The sequence below is a fragment of the Lathyrus oleraceus genome, chromosome 5 (genome assembly GCF_024323335.1).
Source record: "Lathyrus oleraceus cultivar Zhongwan6 chromosome 5, CAAS_Psat_ZW6_1.0, whole genome shotgun sequence".
Classification (NCBI taxonomy): Eukaryota; Viridiplantae; Streptophyta; class Magnoliopsida; order Fabales; family Fabaceae; genus Lathyrus; species Lathyrus oleraceus.
This window is the reverse complement of record NC_066583.1, coordinates 432,742,967-432,759,704: the sequence shown is the minus strand read 5'-3', so window position 1 is coordinate 432,759,704 and position 16,738 is coordinate 432,742,967. Positions and strand designations below refer to the sequence as shown.

Below are 16,738 nucleotides of genomic sequence, written 5' to 3'. Positions count from 1 at the left end.
CGGGGTCTTCAACTTCAACACATCCTTAACGGACTTGGCTTCTTCTTCCAGCATATTAACGTTTGCACCACCATGCTGTGGCATGGGATTGTTGACGACATTAGGAGCCGGTGCAAGGCTGATAGCCTTTGAATCAATGAGGTCCTGAACTACGTGCTTAAAAGCTTTGCAGTTCTCGATATTGTGGCCAGGTGCCCCAGAGTGGAAACTACACCTAGCATTGGCATCGTAACCCACCGGAAGTCTACCAACCGGAGGAGCTAGAGTGCGTAGCTGCACAAGTTGTAGCTGTTGAAGACTAGCAAGCAGTTGAGCGCACGACATTAGAAGAGTGTCGAAACGCCGGTCCATCATCCTCTGCCTCTGTTGATAGGCGGGTCTATTACCTGGTTGTTGTTGTTGTTGATACTGAGCTTGCTGACGTTGTGGTTGTTGTTGATACTAAGTTTGCTGACGTTGTGGTTGTTGTTGTTGTAGTGGTGCTGCAGCTGGAATGGTCACAGCCGCAACATACGGTTGTTGATGATAGTTTTGAAAATTATTCCTCCTGTTTTGATATGAAGACACGGAATTCACACCCCCTTCCCTTTGCTTCTGTCCTCCCATAAATGGCTTCTTTACTCCTGACGAAGATCCAACTCCATTGTGGCTCTTGTAGGTCTTCAGGTAATTCTCTACCCTCTCTCCGGTAGAGACCACATCAGCAAAGTTGGAGGCATTGCACCCCACCAGACGCTCCAGGTAAGGTCCAGGCAACGTATTCATGAACATGTTGGCCATCTCCTTTTCCAACATGGGAGGTTGAACACGGGAAACTGTCTCCCTCCAGCGTTGAGCGTATTCCCTAAAGCACTCATTGCTTTTCAGAGACAGGTTCTGGAGTTGAGTTCTGTCCGGGGCCATGTCTGCATTATACTGGTATTGCTTCACAAAAGCCTCTGCCAAATCCCTCCAGCAACGGATATGGGCTCTATCCAACCTCATGTACCATTCCAGGGATGCCCCAGCTAGGCTGTCCTGGAAGAAGTACATGAGTAGCTTCTCGTCATCAGAGTATGCAACCATCTTTCGGAAGTAAGCTTGCACATGGGTCTTCGGGCAAGAGCTACCATTGTACTTGTCGAAGATTGGGACTTTGAACTTCGGTGGGACCCTCACGCCTGGGACCAATCCCAAGTCAGAAACATCTACCCCCAGGGGGTTTTGTCCTTCCACCGCCTTCAGCCTCTCCTCTAATCTCCTGAACATGGGATCCATGCCCTGGCCCATGCCAAAGTCTTCTGGCAACAAGAACTGATCATCTCGATCATCGTGGATGGTTGTTGATCAAGGTTGTTATGTGGGATCGGGACAGGCCCCGGTCCATTAACCTCTGCATTTGGAGGATCAGTCACGACCTCTGGTTGAGTAGTTGCGGGATTCCTTTGTATCATTTGTCTAATCTCTTGCTGTCCCTGCGCTACTCCCTGAACCACGTCCATGAACTGGTTCATGCGGACCCTCATCTCAGCAAGTTCTGCTTGTAGACTTTCCATTGCTTTCTGCTGGTTTCTGCGGGTTCCGTACCGGTGGATTCCTGAATCAGCTATCCTGCTAGTGGAACACCAAATAATATGAGAACACCGCGGCGACACCTGTTATGCAAGAATATGCAAATGAATATGTTAATGCAATGACATGTTTATCACTTCCAAAAAGGTATTCTACCCCCTTGATTCTGGTCTCACGAGAAGATCGAGCCGTAGATAAACTTCGGAGATCAAGATGCAATAGAGAGCAGGTCTTCATATAGATAAATTCAAAGAGAATGGCCTTAGCCAATAGTACATCAAAAGAGGATTTCCACAACAAGCCTGTGGATCATCACTACACAACAATAAAGCAATAAGTAAAAGGAAGAACAAAAAATCAGGACTCAGCCTCCTGTGTACAAACCATAAGGACTGCTCCTCACTTCAGCCAGCAATGCTATCGTGTCAGGATGACCTGGGAATTTTATCAAACGCCGGATAAGTAGATTCCTTTGGTGAATAACTCCATCCAACTCGTTGATGTGCTCTCTGTAGTAATTCCCATCATCTTCTCCGAATACCTCTTCAAGTCTGGATTTCTTCAAAGCTGCCAACACCTTAAGTTCTTCAATCTGTCCTCGAGCCTCATTGAGTTGATCGGTGATGTAACCATTGGTAGAACGGGCACACAGAAGCTCATTGTTCTTCTCCTTTAGCGAAGTCTTTAATTTCTCTATCTGACCAGTCAGTTCGGTCACCATCTCCTCCTCCTTTTCCTTCCGAGAAGTTGAAAATGCATCCCATCGCTCTTGCCACCCTGCCAATTTACCATGAGCATCCATTAATTGTTGCTTGACTCGCTTCAACTCAGAACTGGATGATCCCAAGGCCTTGTCTGTCTTCCTGAAGAATTCCACCTCCACAACTAATTTCCTCTCTGCTTCCTCTTGCAATCTGACGGCTTCCCCCTTCTGATATTCTGCCTCATGGAATTGATGCATATAGTCTTGCAACTTCGCACTTAACTCCGGGTTCTCGGTTCGAAGTCCCTCCATGGCATTCTTTAATTTGTCATACTCCTCTCGGCTCACCATTGTTGACCGCGCAGGAGTAGGTGGATACAGAGGTTCTTCTATAAGAAACGGCAGACCCAACTCTTCGACTCTTCCTTGAAGCCACTCTCCATACTGAGGGTAAGTTCTACAATCTCCTTTTCCAAGCACAGTTCTTCCTCTCTTGATCATCTTGAGCCAGGCCTCAGCTGCCTTACGGTATACAGTCAAATCAAGCGAAGAATGGAAAAACAGAGATTCTTCCATATCCTTTTCCAGAGGCGGAGTTCTTAAAGCATATCCAAACTGTCTGACTGCTAGAGAAGGATTATAGTTGATTCCTCCTCTTCTTCCTACCAACGGTACATTCGGGAAGTTCCCACAACTGTGAATAATATCCGCCCGAAGCAAGCTCCGGTCAGACCACCAAGAAATATCTTCAGCTCTCAACCCCATCAATCTCTTCGACCAACTCAACGAATCCTCGACATCAACGAACGCTCCTGATTTGGGTAGGTGAGAACTGAACCACTTATAAAACAAAGGCGCACAGCAATTCACCAATCCTCCTCTTCTATTCTCATTCCTGTGATGCACCGAATGAAAGAAATCTCCCAACAAGGTCGGCACTGGATTACCCAACACAAAAAGGCGTGTTGCGTCTACGTCCACAAATTTTGCAACATTAGGGAACAGGACAATCCCATACACACAAAGAGCCAACACAGCATTGAAACCCCTCTGGTCACCATCTTCAAGTTTCTTCTTTGCTTCTCCCAATAAGAAACTCAAATGAAAACCACTGACTCATCCCTTCTGACACATGTTAGCCTTCAAGACTGATTTCCCCAAATATATGGTCGAAGCAACCATGCTGAGATCGGGCAGAGACTCAGAACTATAGAACAACAACTGTGGCTTGATAGGAACTCTGAGAAAACTGGCAATCTCCTCCAAAGTAGGGACCAAAATATAATCCGGGAATGTGAAACACCTCAATGGAGGGTCATAGAACTGCAGCAGTGTGAATAGAGCATCATGTTGATCCTTGGAAAGAACCGTGACGAAACTTAGAATCAAACCGTACTCCTTCCGGAATCCTTCTAGAGAATCGTGATTCATTAACTTCATCAGTTGTTGAATAGGCTCCAAACAAACCACTGGAAACTTGTAAGCGACGTGTCTCTTTCTGCCAATATCCATCTCAGGAGAACCAGAAAACCTCGACCGGAATCAAGAAGAAGATGTAAACCCCCTAGAAATGGATAAACATGTGTTAAATGATATGAATGCGGAATGATGTGATGCAATGCATGGAAATCAGGACTGCTGTATCTGCTTGAGCAACTGTCGGGTTGCACTGTCTGAAGAGAAAACCCACTGAAGAATAAGATCAAAACTCTGCTCCAGAAAACCGGGTTGGTTGGAGGTTAAGGTTTTCCTGAATTTAGCCCGCCCCTCACTGGTAGGTTCTAAGAACAGAAGTTTATCAGCTTCAGCCCTTCAGTCGAGAATAATACGTTTACCACTGAAGGTTTGGCATTATTACGGGATAAAAGACCTCTGCTGACTCCCCTCAACAGGATATCCTAAAGCAAGTTCCCAGTCTCGGGGTCCTCGGATTGAGCAACGAGAATGCGCCCACCAGAGCTAACATAAACGCGTCTCGGAGGAGAGGCCTCGACTGAGTTCTCGGGAAATGGTCACCAGAGTCGACGATTTCTAAAGGAATATCTGTCGTTATGGAACACCCATAGGACAAAATATATCCAACAGAAACCTCGTCTGGAATGTGGGTCTCATGAACGACTTAACGTAGCAACATACCACGCAAGCCTCATGACTATCCACTCTAACACCTATGTGTACACTCAAGCCTGGGTAGTGGGCTTATCTCTCATAGAACAGGCCCAACCCAACAAACAAACAACCCACAGAACCCACAGATACAACAAGCATATGTACATGAATGCAATAAGGTAAAGCAGGTAAGTGCTGAAAATAAATAACTGTACAAAAGAATAAACACCCAACAAACAAGAAACCTACAAAAGCTAGGAGGGACTCGCTTAGGGAAACCGGGTCCCCAGCAGAGTCGCCAGCTGTCGCAACCTGAAAAAATACAGTGGTGCGAAAAAACAACCGGCGAGAAAGAAATGACAGAAGAGTCGCCACCGTGCGTTATTTATCCCAAAGGAGGGAAAGGAAACGCTCTAAGTAAACCTGGAGAAAGGAAAGGAAAAGACAAGGTCTCGCAACCAAATCTTGGGTTCGGGAGTCGATTATGCGAAGGGAAGGTATTAACACCCCTACGCATCTGTAGTACTCTACGGGATCCACTCTTGTTGTTTCTTGTCTAAAGGGTGTGTGTTTATCTAATGTACTATTTACTAAAAGGGTCAAGAGAAAAATGACTCGCACGGATGTCGCATCCATTGCATACGTATCTCATCTGAATATGAGAATCAGAGTCTTCGTAACTCGGCTACCTAAGGGTTAAGGATAAGTGTGCTCGCTAAGACGTCGCGTCTTATGCCTACGTATCTCATCAGGAATGAGAATCAGAGCAAAACGTAGTTCAGCTAACTACGAGAACAAAGGGTCTCGATTGCAACTAGGGCAAGAGAAAGGGAAGGTCTCGATCGCAACGAGGGCGAGAGAAAGGATCGCAACAAGGGCGAAAGCAAACAAGGATTAGTTGTTAGTTGTTAGTCAAACTCGGCAAGACATCGCATCTTGTGCCTACGTATCTCATCTGAACATGAGAATCAGAGTTGCCGTAGTTCGGCTACATAGGGACGCCAAACAAAACACACGCAGGAAACCGACTGCCAATCGCTGGACTTATGTCATACTCTACACAAACAGGCAAACATGGAAACCGAATGCCAATCGCTGGACTTACATCGGACTCCGAACCAACAAACACACACAGGAAACCAACTGCCAATCGCTGGACTTATGTCAGACTCCTACACACACAAAGGGTTTAACCGGATGCTGAATCGTCAGAAGTAACAACAAAGTTGAACAAACAAGCTAACAGGGAGTCTGGTACTCGAGCCTGCTAGCTGTCAAACAAACACACACAAAGAAAAGGAAAAGAGTGCCCGGAGAGATCTCGCACGACCTCCTGCCTACGTACCTCATCTGGTATGAGGATCAGAGCAACGTAGTTCCCCTGGTGGGGCTTGCCATCTGAATATGGACTTACAAAAGGAGGACACCAGTTGTGTCAAAGGAGAGTGGGCGATGTGTTCACGTCCTAGCAGTAGGTGTCGCAGCTCGCTGAATCGAGTCTTAGGCAGTTACCTCTTTGCAATAGGACGGACTACATGCCACAAGATCGGAGACGCTCGGAAAGGTCTAGAAGTGGGGGAAGCTCTGCCCTAGAGTTGTCATGCAATATGTACTTAGGTGTTAGGATTTACAAATGGGAATATCTACCTAATGTTAGCATGCAAAGAATATGGGAATCCTACCTATGTTATCATGTAAAAGAATATGGGAATTCTACCTATGTTATCATACAAAAGGACATGGGAATCCTACCTATGTTATCATACAAAAGGACATGGGAATCTTACCTATGTTATCATACAAAGTGTTCTATCTAATGGGTGCTACCTAATCGGAACAAGAGTTGACGAGTGGAGCAAGGAGAAGTGTTAGGGATAAAGGTAGATGGCGATGCATGAAGCAATCGACTTACAAGGTTGATGGCGATGCATAAAGCAATCGACTTACAAAAGGGTGGATGAATACGTGCTGGTTCTGTTAGGTTTTTGAAAAAATGATTACTCGACGTTGGATCGAGGTTTTGATCTTGCTTTGAAATGGTTATCGAATGCTCATTTTAATTCTTGTATTTACAGATGAATAAAGAATGAAAAAATATTATACATTTCATGGGAGAGGGATACATTTGTTATGAATGGGGATTGTTCATGGCAAACAAACAATAATAATACATGCCTCATACACCATACAAGTAGGCCACGATTAATCAAACAAGTAAGATATAAACAAGTATATAATCGAATCAAATAATCAAAGAATGAAATAATGAAGCATTAAACAATGTATGAGTGTAAGTGCAAGGGACATGTCTCATTGTAAGGAAGCCCAAGAGTAAGCTATGTGAGGTCGATGGCGATGCTTAAAAAGCAATCGACTTACAAGGGTCTGAAAAAATGGGCTCGATATTAAATCGAGAAAAAATATGATTTTTATAGTTTTAAAATGGTTTTGAACTAAATTGAAATACAACAACTATGCATTATTAACAAATGAAATTATGAGTATAATAAACATAAAAAATAAAATGTTAATAAAATACTAAAATAAAAAATGCTAAAAGAAGATAAAATAAAATAATAAACAAAAAGTACTACACATGAGTATTTGAACCCTCTCCACTTAATATTATGAAACTACCCTCTCTCCACTAGGCCATTCATGATTAGTTATCATTTTAGCAAACACTTGGGAATATAAACAGAACTAGCTAGAGATAGTTTAGAAAACAAATCAATTAAAAGAGGGGATAGGCTAATGTTACTGGACAGCCTAACTAAACTAAACAACATTAATATACACTATGTAATAAAAAAAAAAGAAATGCTAAACATATTACAAATTTTTGTGTTTTTTATTTATTTATTTATCTCTGTTTAACAAAAAGAAAATGAATTAATTAAAAAAAGAAAAGAAAAGAAAAAAGAAAAAAAAAGAAAATGGAAACGAAGAAGAAGATGACAGAAGCTCGTCTTCCTCCGGTATCGCCCTCACGATCTTTCTTCTCTCCCAACCTTACACTTCTCTCTCAAGCGCGCTCCTAACCCTCAATCTCACTCAAACGCTCTCTCAGCTCACAATCTCAAAGAAACATTCTCTCTCAACTCTCACAAATATTTTCAAACAACAAGCATATGAGAAGGGTAAAAAGAAGGAGAAAAGAAGCTCTTACAAAGTGTCGCGGTGGTGGCGGTGTAGGACGTGCAAACGCTGGCCTCCAGGTAATCAGTCTTGGGATTTTAGGGTTTTCTTTGCTTGAGATTTTTGCCTCCAAGTTCCGTTGTTATTTCGAATCGTCGCCTCTCTTTACTGATTTCTCTTTCTCCTTTTTATGCTCTCCCAGCTTAGGGTTTTGAATCGGTCTTTGCTGTTCCAGAAAGGTAACTTTGCAAAGCACTTTGGATGCTCAGAAATTGGATTGACCTCTTTGATGCTAGGTTCGAAAATGGTAATCTGAACCTTCGCTTTCTTCCTTGAATTTCATCTCTATTCCAATTTGGGAATTTCTTGAATTTTTACTGCTTGGTAATTAATTTTGCATTTTTACTGCAATGAAAAATGGTGAGCTTGGTTTGATGCATCCTTGTTCATGGTTTAACATCTTATTACAGAGGGTAATGTTCATTTCTCTTGCTGATTTTGTTTTGAGATCTTGGTACTGCTGCAAGCCAGGTCTGTTAGCTGTAGTTGCTTGAGACTTCATGGTTCCGTTTGAGTTTGAAACAGGTTTTGGTGGTTTGGCTTGATGCAAGTTGGTACAGTCATGGTGTTGCAAGGCAAGCAAGGCATGTGTTTCAAATATAAAATGGTACTGATAATTACAGGATTAATACTAGTTGAATTGGTCAAAATCAAATGCCATGTAGTTATGATCAAGGTATCTCGACTTAGCCATTAGCTCATGTTTTCTTGCATCTTTTTGCTTGGTGCAGGATTATGGTATACATTTGGTTCAATTTTGGCCTGTGCATGATGGCATGGTAGGGAGAATGTTGATGTTACTAACTTGTGAACATGTTCAGTTAAGTCTCAATGTTGCTGAATTTCCAGAATTTTATAGCAGTGTTTACATGCTGATTGCACTGTAGCCTTGTTGTAGCAGGTAGGTTCATTGACTTCTATTGCATTGGAATAGCAGGATGTATCACAGGTCTGGTATCTTAGTTTGCCTTACTGCTAGATGTTGTGGAATGCCCTTAGGAATAGTTATTGCATGACCTGATGCAGGCATTTGCTTTGGCCTTGCTACGACAGCTATTGTAAGATTGTCTTGGTTCATAGTTTGGTAGGTGAGTCCTTTGTCTCATATTCTGGTTCAATGCCTTATAAGTTTTAATCCCACTATTTGCACTCAATTCCTTGCCCTCACTTGTTTCTCTTGCTGCAACATGAACTTGGCATATCATGTTCAAGCTAAGGTCTAGCCCTGGTAGCCTATGATGCAAGCTTGGAAACTCTTTGGCTTTGAGGTGTGCACATTGTGATGAAGGTGTAATGTTGCTGCTCACTTGGTCTTGCAATGTCATGTTGGATCATTTTTCAGTTCAGCAGGTGAGTGGCTAAGCATGGTTTGATTTCTTATTGAAATGCAAGGAAAAAAACCATGTGCTTGAGTTGGCATGCTTCATGTTGTAGGACCTTGTTTGTCTTGTGGTGAGATTTTGGATAATTGTTGGACTGTCTTTGTATTGTAGGATGACCTTTCAGCTAGGCAATGTTGGCTGCAATTTCGCATTAGGTCCTGCTTGCTTATGCTCACAACAGATTATGACTTGGACATTGACAACAAACTTAAGGCTTTAGTTTCATGGTATGTCAACAACACTTCATGTCTTGTGCATTGATGGTGTTTCTTGTTGGTTATGACTTGGTTGAGAGGTTTGGTTAATTGTTGCTTCCAGCTAGTCAACAGGTTTAGGTTTCCAATGCCTTGCAAATCACTTGTCTCTATTCTTTTATTGCAGATCTGGTGGTCATGTTGTTTGGTGATGATGGATTGCATTTGCCAAGTTATTTCATGCTGTTTTGGACTGAACAGCTTGCCTGCTTTCACTAAGAACCTTGGCTGCATGGCTTGGTTTCAATTCCCATATGTAAGATCAAATTGTTATCAGCTAGTTCCATGCCCATTCATACTGATTTATGTATCCCATAAGCTGTGATTTATGTTATGATTACCTTGAGTGCATTGCATGGCTGACTGTTTCTGTCTTGGTTTTGCAGCAGGTTCAATGTCCATTTCCTGATTGATTTTTTCAGCATGTGGTTATGGTATGCCCTCTATAGAAACTATAACTGTTCTCCACAATGAATAACAGAGGTCATAAACATCTTAGTCTTTGTCTTTGCTCCATACAGGGGACATATGTCCAACACTGTCAGTCACATCGCTGCTTCCTTTTTCCAAATTAATTAGAGGATCAGATTCACCTTCCCTTGCCTGGGATGCTAGTGTGGCAGCTTCAACGGCTTTTTGCTGATTCTCAAGAGTACAATAGTAAGAATATAGAATCATCCCAACCATGGCCAACAGAATACCCATGATGTTTCTCCAGCTGAATGGATCGTGGAGCAAAGTATAACCAAATGCCAATACAAGGCATGTCTTTAGGTGTCCAAGAACCTGATAGGTGACTGGAGATGTCTTTCCAATTACAAGAAATGTGCTAAAATTGACAGAAATTGAGATGAGGCATGAAAGAACTATGAAAACCGTCGCTTGCGTTGTGTACTTGAAAGCAAATACATTTTGACTGGTCAAAAGTTTATCCAGATAGGGACCAGAGATTAACAGGGTTGTTGCTTGGTATGGACATGATTGATAAAGAAGCTGGGTGGACTATGGAACTGTTATGACTGAAACATGATTTGTTCAGTAGCAGGCTAGCACCTACAACAAGGTAGTGTCATGGTGCATTGATGTTTCACTGTAGTTGATACCTTGGAGGGTGGTTTGTTTTCACTGCAACCTGACTGCTGACTGTTGTTTTGATGCAGGTCCGGTAATCATGTTGTTTGGCAAAAAATATGCATAGTGTGGATACAAAAGCATTTGGTGAAGGAAACCTCTGTTGCACACGACTCCTTCTGCACTATCCCATGCTAGCTACAGGACCTTGGTGGCTGCATTTGGCATGTCTAACTGCTGTGCCTTGGTTAAAAAACTTATTTGAAAGGATTAGCTTGGTTGTGCTATGACAGGTACCAATGGATGGTATGCTAATCCATGGCCATTTCTTGCATGATGATGATGATGTGATGTTGTTGCAAAGCAAGATGTGACCTAAGTTGTGACAACAATAAGGGTTAAACTGTTATTGAGCTCCTTGGTCAAATTTCAACTGTTTTATCAATATTTCCAGCACATATATAACAAAGAGTTGCAGCTTCTGTATTGCCAGCCCCCATGAGTTTTGAAGCAAGTGTGTCGCAAAGCATAGTCCATTCATCTCTCTGAGCAAAACTGCAAAGAATAGCAAGGGTTTCCTTCCAGAACTTTAGAGGCCTAGTGTTCACAAGGCTCAAGAGATCATTGCTCACCATCGCTGATACAACCTTTAAGTATGGTGATCGGTTCTTCTTAAGGTATTGATCAGCACCAAGAGTTGGTAATGCAGGGTCAGAAACTCCACTTCCTAGGGCTATTAGGTATATTGATATGTAAAATAAATGGAAACTGATTTTGAATATCTGATTCACATGGCACTCCGTTTGTTTCAGGAAAAAAAAAAGGAAGTGAGCTGACAGGGATAACATCACCAAGCCTATGATGAAAACAAACTGGAATATGATGCAAGTGAGATATCTTCCCAAGTATGAGTCACTAAGAAAAGCTCCAATTAAAGAGAAGAAATAAGTGGTTCCCATCCATATGCTAAATGTGCTTGCTGCCTCAACATTAGTTTGTTTCAATACTAATTTTGAGAAGAGAACCAAATTTGCTTCAACTCCAGAGAAAGCCAATGCAATCAGTCCTTGATTCACTAACAACAACGATGCACTCCTCCATCTACCAGTCCTAGCTTTCAAAGCAGGTTTTCCATAAAAAATCAACGGATTCATCTCCTGTGCAAGAATTGATACACTTCTCCTCATGCTTGTAAACTTCAATAACCTGAGAGCTAGAATCTTCTTCGTTTCCGTCCATTGTTCGTCAAAGACTGCACTAGATAGGGTTTAGGGATGCAAAGAGGTTGCGTTGACTTTGGTCAAAGTTGACCAAAGTCAACAATTGGTCAAAGTTCATTTTTGTATTTTTCTTGTAAATGGAATTCAATGGACAATTATGGGTGAATTTTAGGGTTTGGGGAATTTGGGTTGACTTTGGTCAAAGTTGACCAAAAAGTCAACTGTTGACCAAAGTCAACAATTGGTCAAAAATGTCAAATTTGTATTTTCTTATGTAGAATCAAATGTAATGGTTTAAAATGACATGGAATGGATTGAAATGGTTTGAAATTGGTTTCCAAATTGTTTTGTTTTTGTGACTCGGATTTTTGAAAAATAACTTGAGTGATAATGTACATGAACAACGCCATGAAATGAGACCATAAGGTTAGGGTTTTGGCATAGTATCCATGAACCAATAACATGACTGGCAAGTGGCTGGAAACACAAGAAACTTGGTTGTTCAGATGACCCAGACCATAGATGTATCCACAATCACAACACCATGACTTTGGATCAAAAACCAATCCTCATATAAAACCAAAGTAAGGTTAGGCCAAGCATGCCAAACAAACATAAAAATTTAGGACCAAAATCGGGGTATGACAATTAGCAATATGAAGAGCAAGGCATCAAATAAAGATGGCCACATCCAAACAAGCAAATCCATAGCTAATAGTCTTCTTTTGTCTTCTCATATACCAAATGAAATACTCCTTGATTTTGCTCAGAATAAGGTATTAGGCATGAGATCAAAATAACAGTTGTATCAAAACCATGTAGCAGATGAATTCAAGTGGATCCAATACTTGCATCAGATGAAAACTCAAATCACAATAACTTGGTCTCAGAAATGTTGGCATTGGCCAAGTCCTTTTGCATATGTAATGTTGCCTAATCCTAAGTCCAAGAGTTCAGATCAAATCCAACAGTCCATATAAACCTTTTTAGGGTTTTTGTTGTTTATTAGGTATTTTAAGGTCCTAAGACCACAAGCACTAACAAAATACACAAACAAATATATACAAACACAATATAAGGCTCAAATGAGCAAAGTGAAAATGATATAAACATAAACAAGTTAAATGAAATGGAAATGGCAAGGAATGGTAAATGACTTGAAATTAAATTGTATAAAGTAAATGACTTAAAAGTAATGCAAAGTCAATAATAGTTAGTGTTAGTCAAAGTTAATTAGATGTTAGTGGAGTTTTGCTTTTCAATTGATTAAGTCATTCTTTGGAGAACACTCAACCATCTATTCACAAGGATGAATCCTTGAACCAAGACATCTTCCAAACGAAGGAAAAAAGGCCAAGTTTCCATACAATACCATGAAAGATGGGAGACTTACAATGTCACTTACTAGAATGTTATGCCTTTAGGGTCAAATTTAGCTCTATGTTAAGCAATCGTAATTGGACTTATGTAGAAGTCACAACTATCTGAGGTCGGGCAATAAAAACTTAGGTGCTAATGCATGTTAGAGATTTGGTATAATAAGCCAAACTCCTAAAATATACCACACTCTAAAAGAAAAAGATCAAAGGAGGGACCTATCTCATTCATACTTATATTGGTTCATCTAACACAAGGTTATTAATGAACCAATTAGCCTTAGGATATTGAGATTTCATTGGTCAATGAAAGGGATGGGAAAGAATAGGATTGAAGATGAAGATGAAGGGGAGATGAGAGAAACACAAATTGGTCATGGGAGGAATTTTATCAAATTAAAATCATTCGTTCATTTTGGGAGATGAAATGTACATTTCATCAATCCCCTAAATCCAATGATTTTAACCCAACAAAAGTAAAATCAACCTTGACCAAGGCTCAAACAAATAGTCAAACATCACAAGTCAAATAAAAATGGCTCTAATTTATACACAATTAATCAATTAAAAATCAATTTAATTTGGCCAAAACCTAAAACTTCTTCAAAACACCAAATAAATGGCCAAGAGATTTATCCTATGTCAATGAAGGTCAAAGGACCTTAGACACAAAATTTCATGATTTTTGAAAAGTCAGGAGTATTTTTAAACAATTAAAAATATGCACAAAAATAATTAATTCATGAAAAAAAAAATCAAAATTAATCCAAAAAATAATTTTAATTCAGAAAATGAAAGAGGAAAATATTTAAAGATTTTTGGTGAAAGTTCCATATTTTTTAGATTAAAAATGAAATTAATATGAATTAATCAAAATAAATGGATTAAATGAAAAATCAGAAAATACAAAAAAACAAGGGCCATAAGATCTCCCTCATTAATTGAGGTGGCAGATCTGATGGCCACGCGCATCATATCCATGGTGTTCCAAAGTCAGCGTGTTGCAACAATGGTAATTAAAACCAAAGGCCAGGATTAAAACAATTTAAATAGATCTGATGGTTGAGAGGCGTGACAACACACCACCGGAGCTAGGGCTCCGGTCTTCTTCTCTGGTGGACCTCACCGGACTGGTCCACCATCAACCATCACCAGAATAAAAAACAAGGACATGGATTCAAAGAAAAAATGCTCAAGAGCTCGAATCTGGCCTCAATTTTCTCCAATTCCAAGTATATGAAAAGATACAGGGATTTAAATTTTGAGGATCATGAACTGAGTTGCTTCGATTTAACCTCAAAGCAACTCAACTTTGTTGCCTACATTGGTAGGACTTCAGGCAACCAAAAATCACAAATGGTGAAGAATTGAGAGAGAATCGAAGAGATAAAGTTTCTGAAAAATCACCTTTGAGTTACTTCAAATTCACTTGATCTTGATCTGGATTTTCTTGCTTTCTCTTCCTCTTGCTTGCAGAAACCAATTGAGATGAAACGGGGAATGAATTTTTGGAGTTTGAACTTCCAAATAGAAGATGAAGTCCAAGCTCGATTTCAAAAGAAATCTTCAAAAATTCTATGGAATGGAGGGTTTGGATTGCTCTGGCAAAGCTTGGGCAAGGTGTTGATGGAGTTCTGATCGCAATGCACTCCTATTTATAGCCAATGCATATGCTTTTCACACACTTCAAATTGAATGTTCAAAAATAGAAAGTTCCTTCATGAGCTAGCATGGGTGTGTGCAAAGACCAAAAAATCATTTTCAAAGGTCCAAAATTATGCATAGGTCATGCTGAAAGTGTTGCATTAAGCCATGCAAAGTTGGAATGAGTTTGATCATGAAATTCTTCCAAATGGTACCATATATTGCACCCATGCGCAAGTCCTTCAATTTTTATCCAAATGAGATCATCTTGGACTTTTTGGAAAGGTGAGATCAAGGGGAATAATTTTCATGTTGAACACTTTTCCATTTGAAGCTTCAATCATGATGAATTTTGAGGTGGAAGTTTGGAAAATCAAACATATTTGAAAATTTTCTAAGTACCAAGTCAAATATTCACTTCTTCCACCTTGAATAACTTTTGCTATGGACTTCAAATGGAAAAAGTTCCTTCATCAAAGTCGTATCTATTTCAAACCTATTCAATTTGGTAAAAAATTGGATCTCATTTGGATTTGGCATGAAGGAGTTATGCATTTTAGAAGTGGAGGAAAATCACTCGTTCAATGGTATTGGCCCAAAATGACCTATAATGTTTCCTCATGTAACATGCATTTTCAAGTTGAATTTGAACTCCTTATAAACATGAACGTTGAAGTATACATCTTGAGTTTGATCAAGGAATTTGAATGGCTTTCATCGCATAAAAACTGAGCAAGTTATGGTCTTGGGAAGTTGACCTCCTAACTAGGGTTCAGACAAAATGACCTATAATCTTTCACCATAAAAAGTGACCTTCCAAGGAAAATTAGCTATTGACTTCAACATGAAAGTTGTTTGGAATGGAATTTTAAGTGACTTTTCTCTTAGAATCATTTTAATATGACAAACATTGTAGGAAATAGGGGCTAGGGAACTCTAGTTTTGACTAGTTGACTTTCTTTGGTCAACCACCATGAACTATCTTGCTAGCTTGACATTCTCTTGATTTTTTGGACTCATGGAGGATCATATAGGTATAAGATGATGTAACAGGAAGTATACCTTGAAATATTTGATCAAATGTTGATGAAACTTGTTGAAGTAGTCACACAAGATACACAAATGAATTAAGGTTTCCAAGGCTAACAAACTTCAAACTCTTTATGAATTATTGATGAAAATGATATGTGAAGACCATGGGGATCCATATATGATGTATAAAGCCAATGTTAATAATTTATTTATTGGTCTCCTTGCATTGAGGGTCTTAAATCCTAGATGTGAGCTTGATGGAGCATAAGTGAGCATACACACTACCTACAAAAGCAACAAACTATACATTGACATATTTTTGGTATTTTGGTTAGTAAATAATAAAAGACAAAGTATGATACAATCAAAATATGCTTGGTGATCTCTCCCAATGCAAACCCAATGAATGAGGGGTAAGAGGATGCCAAGGTGTGATCCCAAAGCCAAATGCATATGATGAGATGGCATGAGGGATCTTAGGGTCAAAATTGGGGTCTTACAACTGCCCCTATTTAAGGACATTCTAACTGAGGATGTGAAGGTTAAAATACTTGTATCAACTCAGTAGAATGGAATTAAATAACAACATATAGAAACAAATTTTTGTCCCTAAGAGACCTCATGATGCATATGATACGAATGTTAAAATAATCTTGGTGGGGAAAGATGTTGCCACGAAGGAAAAGAATTCGGAGATACTGAAAGTCCACATGAGAAAAATGCGTTCCATAAGGAATACTCATTGGGGAGACATAGACTCTAGGGGATAAAAGTATTGTTCGTAGGCCATACTACGACTTAAAAACTGTTGGGGACACGAGAGAATTCCATGAAAATAAATCAATGGAAGGACTCAGCCGAGGAATAGGGGAAAATCTGCGGGAGGAAACAGGTGAATCAAAACAAAGCTCAAATACCTGAACCAAACATGAAATGGGGATTTCACTGAGGAAATACGCACCCAAACTCAACTGGGGAAGAATGAATTTCAACACAGGCGTACCAGAAGTATATTATCTATTACCAGTTACTGGGTAGGAAGATAACATAATCTGACAGAGAGGCATCCGTTACCGGATAAAGTAAACATATCAAGTATGACCCGCCGAGGAAAATAAGAGGTGTATTGATTACAGGTTATTGGGAAAACAACAAATATGATTTACAACTACCAACTACTGGGTAGAAGACCAACGAA

The 16,738-nt window shown here is 40.1% G+C and overlaps 1 protein-coding gene and 1 long non-coding RNA gene across 2 annotated transcripts; one reads left to right on the top strand and one right to left on the bottom strand.

Annotated features, from left to right (window-relative positions):
- The first annotated feature begins 7,906 nt into the window (after nt 1-7,906).
- On the top strand, nt 7,907-8,429 carry LOC127085257 (uncharacterized). The gene is made up of 3 exons (XR_007789056.1): nt 7,907-7,974; nt 8,087-8,168; nt 8,293-8,429. It is a non-coding gene; the product is annotated as an uncharacterized LOC127085257 (long non-coding RNA).
- A 1,249-nt stretch (nt 8,430-9,678) lies between these two features.
- LOC127081186 (UDP-xylose transporter 2) lies at nt 9,679-11,507 on the bottom strand. Its single transcript, XM_051021467.1, has 3 exons — nt 11,444-11,507; nt 10,703-11,001; nt 9,679-10,199 (listed from the first exon to the last, which is right to left on the bottom strand). Exons 1-3 carry the CDS (start codon nt 11,505-11,507, stop codon nt 9,693-9,695), a joined length of 870 nt encoding a protein of 289 aa, XP_050877424.1. The 3' UTR covers nt 9,679-9,692.
- Between the last annotated feature and the right edge of the window lie 5,231 nt (nt 11,508-16,738).